This window comes from Trachinotus anak, unplaced genomic scaffold (genome assembly GCF_046630095.1).
Source record: "Trachinotus anak isolate AG129_WGS33_773 ecotype Australia unplaced genomic scaffold, CSIRO_AGI_Tana_v1 ptg000034l, whole genome shotgun sequence".
Classification (NCBI taxonomy): domain Eukaryota; kingdom Metazoa; phylum Chordata; class Actinopteri; order Carangiformes; family Carangidae; genus Trachinotus; species Trachinotus anak.
Window position 1 is genome coordinate 884,443 of NW_027273885.1, and position 10,558 is coordinate 895,000.

The 10,558-nt window shown below is 43.8% G+C and overlaps 1 protein-coding gene across 4 annotated transcripts in view; it reads right to left on the reverse strand.

Moving 5' to 3' along the window:
• Nucleotides 1–10,558, reverse strand: part of usp32 (ubiquitin specific peptidase 32) — a 50,088-nt gene that overhangs the window by 16,796 nt on the left and 22,734 nt on the right. For 2 of the 4 annotated variants that reach the window (XM_071471850.1, XM_071471852.1), the window contains exons 6-14: nt 4,085–4,216; nt 3,810–3,917; nt 3,505–3,620; nt 3,220–3,282; nt 2,505–2,588; nt 2,354–2,415; nt 2,046–2,148; nt 1,051–1,267; nt 28–206 (exon numbers count right to left, since the gene is read on the reverse strand). In XM_071471850.1, coding sequence (XP_071327951.1) covers nt 28–206; nt 1,051–1,267; nt 2,046–2,148; nt 2,354–2,415; nt 2,505–2,588; nt 3,220–3,282; nt 3,505–3,620; nt 3,810–3,917; nt 4,085–4,216 — 1,064 coding nt within the window. The remainder of the gene's footprint in view (nt 1–27; nt 207–1,050; nt 1,268–2,045; nt 2,149–2,353; nt 2,416–2,504; nt 2,589–3,219; nt 3,283–3,504; nt 3,621–3,809; nt 3,918–4,084; nt 4,217–10,558) is intronic. The other 2 variants (XM_071471851.1, XM_071471853.1) reach the window with 1 other exon arrangement.

Sequence of the window (10,558 nt, forward strand, 5' to 3'; positions counted from 1 at the left end):
ACACAGACACACACACACAGTCCTTGCCTTCATGGGGTCGGTGTTGACCAGCGGCTGGTTGTCGATGGCTCCAGGTCTTTGTGCTGCCAGCTGGGAGGGGAGGTGGCCATTGGCTCCAGAAAAGCACTGATTGTTGTTGTCCGATACGTTGTGCTGACGAGCGAAACAGCTCTCTGTGGCAGAGGGAGCTACCTGGGGGCTCAGGGCTGCTGGGGCACAGGGGGAAGGGGGAGGAGGGAATTAATAACAATCATTAAATTTATTCAGTTGCCAGGTTGTGATGTTTAATTCACGTCAACTCACCTTTGAACTGACACTGTAAAGATGCCACTTAAATACCAGAGAAGAACCAAAATGCTTCATGACATGTCTTTGAATGGGGGAAGGTCTGACATCACTACTGTCAATGATCTAATAAAAGCTTTTTTTCAACTAAAGGCTGAATCACAAATGACAGAGGAACCAACAAATAAAAGCCAGTTTCTGATACAGGCCGACAAATACTGTAATAAAATATTCAGGGGTCGGCTGAACTATAACCACTCACATTCAGTGTAATGTACAGTTTCACAGTCATACTCATCAATCTGCTGCTTTTTAACACAACTCAGTCAATTTCAACCACTTCTACTTTGCTGTTTTTTTTTATCGTCAAGGAACCAGAATATCACATTTCCTGCTGATATTTTTATTCCTTCTGGTTTTAATTGATGTCTCTTATTATTTTATTTGTCATCTACTGCACTGAATTATCATTTTATTTAATCATATTTTACTCCTACACATTGTGCTTCTGCCTGGAATTAAATACTGAATATAAATAAAGTTTTGCTTGCTTTTTCAAAGTAAAAGCCTTTCATTAGAGCTGGGCAGCTTTTACCTTCTTCATGAGCTGATTAGTTTAAAACACTACGGTGAAGTTGATGCGATTTGAATTCATGAGTGAGTGAAAACTGTTTTTCTTAGAGGAGCTGTTTGTATTTTCAGTATTGCTACTTAGCTAATGTTAGCATGAACAGCAGCTTAATTACGTTAGGCGTGTTGACTGACCCGTCTCTGTGGCCTCTGAAGCACTGGACACAGCATCAGGTGACCTCTCCTCTGTGGGGCTGATGGCGCTGAACGTTCCCAGTCCTCCCAGTCTGTCTGGTGGGGTGGGCTCTATGGTGGCCGTGGCCATGGGACTTCGCAGGGAGCTCAGGATGGATGGCTGCTCCACCACGATGCCCTTATGCTCCTGGACAGGAAGACAACAGCAGGGACTGCCCTGTCATTGTTTGAAGTGACATCAGGGATTAATGTGGTGCCTGAATGACAGTCACATGACAACGAGTCCACACACCTCTGACCTCTGACCTCATGGAGTCAGTCTGGGACCACATAAAGAGACAGAGACACTGAGACAGACTAAAGAACCGAGGCAGGTTATCCAAGAGACTGGAACAACCCACCTGCTGAGCACCTGAAGAACTGTGAGCAGGTGGAGAACCTGTCAGTCAGCTGGTTCATGTTCAATTTATATTTCTGAGAACCAGACTAAGAATCCACAACTACATACCAGGAAGTTCACAAAGAACGGCCTGTGATTGGCTCAGTAAGGTTCAATATAGATTTGAACGATGCAATCAGAAAATGATGAGCATTACATTTGTTTCTGCAGCAGACTCTACCTTTCCTACTGCACATACTGAGCACCTGTATTACATAACAATATTTCATAATCGATAATTATTGTAAAAGATTATGAGAAATATTCCAGACTCTTAATTTCTGGTGTTCAGAGCTTTGTACGTTGAGACAGAGACAGAGCAGATGAGACTGATCCTCTTACATCTGGGGGTACGACCTCACCTCAGCCCTGTGTGATATCCTGCACCGGCTGTTCACACTCTGAGACCAGTTTTCAGGTTGTTAAAGTTAAACACAGCTTCCACACACTGGCTCTGACATTAAACGGGACGACACCAGTTACATGGTCACGTAGTGTCAGCATCACTACACATCTCATCCTTTGTGCACTTCATCTTCTTTAACTTTAAACTTACGTATTTGACGTAGTCCTTCCACTGCTGCCACCACAGCATGGAGATGAGGAACCAGTTCTGGCCCTGCTGCAGTCCATGTCTGCTCTCCCTCTCTAACCAGCCCCTACACACACACACACACACACACACACACACACACACACACACACACACACACACACACACACACACACACACACACACACACACACACACACACACACACACACACACACACACACACACACACACACAGGTCACAGATCATTAGGTCACAGTAACAGCAGATTCCTCACAGGTGTGTACAGGTAATGAGGATGTGCACGTACCTGATGATTTGCCCCTCCTCTTCAGGAGTAGCAGGTCTGAGCCCCAGGACGATGTGACAAACCTACATGAGTGAAAAGAAGTGGAAATGAGTAAAAACCACATTTCCAAGGCAGCTTCAGTCAAACTGTTCACCTGTGTGGGTGTAAGTACCTGGAAAAGCAGGTTCAGAAACTCATTGGCCAAAGCGCTCTTCACGCTCCATATCTGGTAGTCCTCCAGGGTCAGGTGACCCAGCTGGTGAGGAGGGAAACAACACAAAAGTCAGAACACTGCACATGGTCACTGTGGGTGAAAACAGGTGAAAGGTGAGGCGAGAAGGTGTGAGGCTGCTGTGAGAGAACTGAGCAGCTCGTCCTTTTGAGCACATCTGATCATGTAATAATCATAATAATCATAATAATAATAATAAACTGTGGTGAAACCATGATACAGAGATGAAAGATAATTTAATAAAAACCTTTAAATGATAAAAAAATAATAATTAAAGCATCATAGAAACAGAAACTCAGTTAAAGGCTTTTTTAAAAGAGGACACTGAGGTAACTTCTAAGATCAGGAGGTAATTTCACAGTTGAGCAGCCCTCATGGTAAGAACCCATCACGCTCTGTCTGTGGCCTCACCCTCGGACCTGAGTGTGTGGGGGCTCAGGGGGTGAGAAGGTCAGTGATGTAAGACGGAGCCAGGCTGCTCAGTGATTTAAAAACAAGCCAGCGTGAGATGAGAGCGTCACTGAAGGAGAGAAAACTCCTACTTTGACCGATGGAAGATTCAGTGAAGCTGTTACTAAAATGTTTATTCAAAGATCTCTGGCCTCATATTCTAAGAAGTGAAAGGATTCACCACCTGTCAGTTGCTGTGTCTCACCTTGGTCGTGTCGTGCATCTTCAGGATGTCCTCCACTATCTCTGACACGCTGCTGTGCAGCTCCTGCAAGGCAACAACATATATTAGCTTCAGGTAGCAAACACCAAACGTCCTCAGCTCCTGCTGTGAAGAGCATCACGTCGGCTCTGAGTTGAGACGGACTGTTTCTTCTCATCTCCAGAATGGAAATATTTTCATTTTCAACACTTAACGCTTCAACAGGGCTTCATCAGCCAATCACTAACGGCCACAGTTAGACTGTAATTCCAATGTGTGTAAACTTACGGGGAGTGTGTCTGTGCGATTGTCCTTCCACACCTCCAGCAAGGCCACGACCATTTCATGGAGTTCATCCCGGGACAGAACCCCGTCACGGTCCACATCAAACACTTTGAAGCAAACTGCCAGTGAAAGAAAGTGAAAAACAAACGTGAAGCAGGAGACAGTTCAGTCTATTCACAGGAAATCTGATATTCTTCCATCGCTGACAGATAACAGAGACAGGCTTCACTTCTCATGATAAAATGACTCGGTGTAATTATGTGAAGCCTCCGGGATTTATTCATCTGTAACGAGTCAGAGGAGCTCACACTTCTGCCTCTCGGCGACGGGCCCCCTGCAGCATGCAGAGAGTCCACAGGAGATCTCTTTAAAGTCGATGTGATTGTCCCGATTCTCGTCAAAGGCGTGAAACAAGCCTGGAAAACATGATCAATAACACAGAATATATTCACTCCAAGTCCTGTGAGAGGGTTGTATTCACTGCTGAGTTCTTCAAAGAGGAAAGAAGATGCAGCTCTGATGTTTGTTTATACATAATCTAAAAACTCCTGAAACAAAGAGCCTCTTGGATGAATCATCTCACCTTCGCTCAGTGAGGCGTGGATGGGAGGAGAGACCAGCGGGACAAAAGTTTCCAGGTCAAAGCGTCCGGTTCTGGACTGGGCTTTCAGTAGCCAGTAACGTTTCTCCAAGTCTATGATGTCCGACTCCTCCACTGCAGGAAAAAAGAAGAAGAGTCAGAGACAGAAACACAATCAGCTGCAGCTGCACCACTCTGCAGAGAGAAGAAGCTACAGCTGATATTCTCTGTTATTCTCAGCTTTGAAAGCATCTGACTGTACGTCAGATGTTGACTTCCTCCTCCTGTTGGTCACCAAATCTTCAGGTATGCACTATCTCATATGCACTCTGTCCACAAAAGATAGAAAGATAAACCCTCCCCAGGACCAGTGGAACAATTTCTAGGTTTATATCGACGAGCAAGGACGATGAAGAGGATGTGGGTCAAGTATGTAGCAGACAAGAGATCGTGAGAAATACAGAACTCACAACAGGCCTTTGATTGTTTCACCTCTTCAGCCCCTTTCATACGACTGATAAAGTTAGACCCCTCTGTCTTATGGTCAGAGTGTGTGGGGGCTTCCAATGTGCCAGGGGTCTTTAATGTACACAAGCCATCATCAATAACTTTGATGAGATACATGTTGTGGGGTGAAAACTGATCATCGTAACAGCAGAGTTACACACAGAGAACTCAACCAAAGGTTACTGATCAATAAAGGTAATGATAAAAGATAAATAACACTAAGTATGTGAACTGTCATTGTGCAACACACAGTTCAGTACAGTGTGTTGTATAATGAAGGGTCAGTAGTGAGTTCAAGCAGTGAGAGCATTTGCACTGGAAACAATATGATAAACAGTAAATGGGCTGAACTTATATGGAGCTTTTCTAGTCTTATCGACCACTCAGAGCACTTTACACTACGAGTCACACACACACACACACACACACACACACACACACACACACACACACACACACACACACACACACACACACACACACAGACAGAGGAATGCACACAGCCTGTATTCAGAAACTGAGCCTTAAAACCAGCCGTCAGGACTTCTGGAACTTTGTGATGTCAGAACAAAGCAGTCACTGCCCTCAGCTAATGTTTTGCTTTTAAGAACCAAAAACCATCTCAGTGTAGTTTTACATCTCCACCTAAGATGTCCTTTCTCTCTGAGTGTGGTAAAACTCAATCATTTGAATCATTCTCACTCACTGAGTATCTTCGCTGCTTGGACAAAACAAGTGAAGAAAGACTTTGAAATCTGAGATGGAAACTGTGATGAGCAACAAGTTAAAAATAATCATCTGTTACTGGAAATGTCCAAATGAAGTGATGAACTCAACAGATTAAGTAACTTATACTTGTTAATTACAGCTTGTTGTGACCCAGTGAGGAGTGAGGTAAACATGACTGTGGTCAAGATGATGATGTAATGGTCTCCAGGTGGACCTGGTACCTGACTCATCCTGTATTGAAGTGATACGGATCAGACCAATATAGCATATGGAGCTCTGCCAGGGTCAGTGAACCAGCCTCCCCCTTCCAACATGCTAATCCTCAGCTTAAGCTAATAGGATTCAGCGGCTAACCAGCTAGCCTCTGGCATGGAGCCGATACATATGACAGGTGTCAAAACCCAGACGCACAAATGAAGAGGCAGGTGATTCCTGACAGATATCGACTTTCAAAACAACCATCCTGAGAGCTTATTCCAGGCAGCTGGCTGCGGCTGTGGCCCACTGCCAGTGAAGCTGCACCCTGAGGGGGGGGCTGTCTGAGACGGGTGCTCCACCCCCCTCCAGGTTCTGACTCCCTGGAATCCAGAGGTGAACATCAGGGCAGGTAACCTTGGTCTGACCAGGAAGCACTCAGTCACCTTTTTACTGCCGCTGCTCAGCTCTGCTTCCTGCCGCAGATGTTTTCACTTAAACAGACTAAAAGGCAGCGCCGAGTATGAGATGAATGATTCAGAACGTAAAGGGACCGTATGGATCCTGCAGGGAGGGAATCATCTGACACTGATAAATTATTGAGGATTATGGACGGAGGCGAGGAGCGAGCACCAGAGACCTTTACATCTCGCTGCTGACGCAACAAAAACCAGGGGAGAACACTTCCTTAGCATCATCATAAAACGCACACACACACAGGTCCTGAAGAACAAACACATGTATGAAGCCCTGAATATCAGTGGATGGGAGGGAACGACAGCAGCGTCACTTTGAAGTGAAATAAAACAGCTGACCACAGATCACCTCCTGTACATCTGACCACCTCCTGCACAGACTGTAAATAAAGATGGACGCAGCCTCTGTGACGTCACCATCAGGTTTCTGAAGCTCAGAGTGAGCTACTCCACCATCACCATCTTGGCAGTGTCTGACTCCGCCCCCTAACTTCCAGCTAATCCAAATATGGTCAAAGAGGTGGGGCATGTGTGGAGCCGAGACTTTGGTGCATGCTGGTTTGAGGCAAGCATACACTCCCCCACCTGTCACTCAAACAGGCCACGCCCTCAGTTCTCCATCACTTTAGTCCTTAATAAAATGTAAACAGGTGAGTTGTATAAATTCAGCCGTACAGTCGTCATGAAGGAGGAAATTATCTCTAGAGACCAGAACAGTTTCTGTACCAGGCTGTAAACATGTTTCTTTCTGCTGTAAAGTTGGACATTTGAACATGGGAGTCTCTGGGGACTGACTCACTGCTGAAGCCAGACTCTAGTGGTCATTAGAGGAACTGCAGCTTCTTCACTGTTGATGCTTCATGTTTCAGACCTGGAGGTTGAGGCTTGATCTCCAGCTTCTACAAACATTGGTCTGTCGAATATTTTCAAGTCTTTAGGATCACGAAAGACTTTAAAATTTCAGCTCAGCAGTCCACTCAACCAAACACTACGGGATGTAAAATACATTCATGGTGCATGAGCCTGCAGACTTGCAGAGATCTTGAAGAGAAGAACTTCTCAGACATAGGTCTGGATTCTTTGAAAAGAGCAATATGCCTCACAAGCACCAACACTGGCACCAAATGTAAAGTTTAGTCTAAATACAAGCAGCCATTGAAGAAATTAATAAATAAAATCACGTGTTATTTTGTCAAAAAAAATGGATAAAAATCAGAAAATATCTGATCAAAATATTAGTACAAAGACAGACACAACTCTCTTACAGTTTCAACACTTGGTCGTACAAACTCATTTCAGGTGTTCCCCAAAAAGTCTGACATCAAGCCGAACTCCAACATGAAGATTAGAAATTCCTATTTATTTCTAATTTAAATCAATAATAAAATTAATTTTATTAATGCCAATTAAAAGGTTGAACCACATGACGTCAACTCAAACAAAGTGTTCCAGAGGCGACCGTTAATGTCAGGCACAAACTGACATTTAGCAGCAACCTGCTGTAGCTGCACCGCTGAACTCGTACCCACCTAGAGGTGTGACTCTCTCCGAGTGGCAGCAGAGATACCATACCATCATCCAGGGAACATCTTTGAAGAGGAGTTGCCACAGACAGCAAGTGTTATAGTAAATTCCCTGCAGCCATCAGAAGCTACGTCATCCTGTCTGGACGCCGTTATTCCCAACGACTCTTTTACTCTGATAACGTTGTGACAGAGTCAGAGCAGAGCGCTCACCGCCATCGGCTCTGCCATTCGTCAATCTTAACACTCTCGTTGTGGACAGAGTCATGAACCAGGAGTGTGTCAATCACACACACACACACACACACACACACACACACACACACACACACACACACACACACACACACACACACACACACACACACACACAGTTAAGAGGATAAACTGGGAGCAGGCAGATTAAAGGGCAGTGTCCAGGTTCTCTGGACCTCTCTGGCTCTTTCCAGCTCTCTGGCCTTAATTGGTGAAATAAAGCCTGGCTAAATTTACTTGGCCTGAAACTTTAAAGAACTGTATCACTCTATTTTTTTTATTCTTCACGTCCTGACTTTAAAATATGCACGTCACTGAACACTAAGAATATCTGTAAGAAGATGTAGAAGTTGACATACAGAGCTTCTTTTTGACTTGAATAAATATCTCATAAGATGAAATCAGATAAAGCTGTGACCTGCTGTGACTGAGTGGATATTAATATTAGAGGAATTTTATAATCACCTTGAAGTTATTTAATGTGGATTAGTCGCGTCATGGCTGATACCTGATCGACAAAATAAGATCTGTGTCTTTCAGTTAAAACATCTGTGAACAGGTGTAAACATGATCACCAGCCGCAGCAGCAGGGCTTGTATTGTTTTCACCTGGAGACACCTGCTGTCAAGGGAACAGAGGTGGTCTTCAGCAGGTGGTTATATGTCTGTGGACAGATTTCTGGAACTGTGATAGCGTCAAAAACAGAAAGATGCAGTCATGAAACTTTACAGGTGATGAGATTTAAATGAAGTGTAAATATTCGTATGATAATTTGCTACTCCACTCTCCTCCAGAGTCTTCAGCCTCTAAAACAGAGACTTTCAGAAATGCTGCTGGACCCGTTTTAGTCTAAACCTCCAGGTTGTGTTGTAGTCTGGACGGACACAAACAGAGACCTTTGGAAACTATGACGTAGACGCCCAAGGTGGCTCCTGATTGGCTCTTATCAGCCTGGACTACCAAACAACATGGAGAATGAATTACACTGCAGAGGAGGCAAACCTACTTCCTGTTTACACCGGCTTGCACATGCTCAGTGCAGGTGAATGGTCGTGTATGTGTGTGTTTTCAGATCGTTCTAAAATGAAAACATAGTCGTGTGGACGTAGCTAAAGATGCAGAGAGAGGGAGGGAGGGGTATGGCAAGCATCAAGGTTGTTATTTGCATGTAAAACACACACACACACACGCGCGCACACACACACACACACACACACACAGGCACTTCTTCTGTACCTGTGAACTGTGCAACACCACTTTGCTCCATAAAAACAGTGAAATGAGTCCAGAGCAGCTGTGAACAGGTTGTTCAGCTCAGGTCCACAGGAGCCACATTCACCTCATTATCACCTGCAGTTTCCCCAACAGAGTCATTGTTGGGTCTTTTTCTGCCACAGTCAACAGCAGTTTTATCCACAATGTTGTTTTGATGGAGAGAGCTCTGCCTGCTGACTCAGTGTGCACTGAGATTAAATTCAGTACTTCACCAACACCAGGTTTAATAGATGATGGAAAAAGCTTAAATCACTTTCTGATTCACTCGACATAAAAAAATTAATCTAAAAAAAAAAAAAAAAGAAAAAAAAGAGCCTGGAGTTTAATGAACACCATCCACTGCTTCTAGTCATTCATACATTCATCCTTAAAATTAACCAAACAGTTCGGTCAGAGTCGTGCTGCAGCTGTCAGTATATAACCAGCGCAGTCTGCACGACGCTGAGTGTAACAGAGGAAATGATGAAGACGGCAGCAGAGGGAGGAGAAACCTGAGTGAAGGAGAGCTGGGATAATGAAGACGGGAAGCTGAGAGAAAGGAGCAGAGTGAATGTGATAACTGAAGCCTGTCAGTTCCTTCTTGAAGCACTCACTGCCACTGATGGAGGGAAAAAAAAAAAAAAAACAGCAGTGTATAAAAAATGCATCTGAGCTTGTTGTGAGCCATTCGTGATATTTCTTCAGACATCTGCACTTTACAATGGAGGCAGAGGAGGAAGGAGGAAGGAGCAGCTACTCTGCAGGTCCATGAAAAGGACAAATACAGGCATTTTTAAGTCCTGGCACCAGAGTTAGTTCAAAATAAAACTACACGTTTAAAATAGTTTTGATTAGAGAGATATTTTAAGACTGCAGTCAGCTACTCTGCAGGTACTGTTTCTCAAACAGAGACAGAAAAAGATCTTTGTTTCAAACTGGCAGATTAATCACAGGTATTTGAATTTTCATTGTTTTTATAGATGTATTTGAAGCCTCCTCCAATGTTGCTGTAATCTCAACATTTCCTCCACATTTACCTGTTGTCTTCAACATAATTTTCTTCCATCACTACAACAACTCAACCCTGTTGTCAGTTGCTCTTTAGAAATAAAAAGACTGTTTTCAGTCACGAACTGGAGTCAGTTCCACTTTGCAGTTTTTTTGACTGGTGTCAACGAAAGTCATTACTTCCTGCACAGAGGTTTCACATTAAAAGTTCCAATTTCATAATCCATCTCTTTCCTGGTAAGGATTTTAATGTGCAAGTAAGTCACTGATTATTTTTTCTGGTGACTCTTTTGTTTGAGTTTTGTTGATCTTTAACACCAACTGAAAAAACGACAAAGCTGTAGCAACTGGTGATTTTGACCTGATTACAGCTGTGGAAATGTATATAATCCTGAATTTAACATGGGAGCTGTTATAGTATAGCACTTGTTACTGATCTTTTCTGAAGATTGACTGACCGAGTATGAACAACAGCAAGTGAACACATTTTTCCAGAGACAAACAGACTGATTCAGTGTTGATGGACTCAC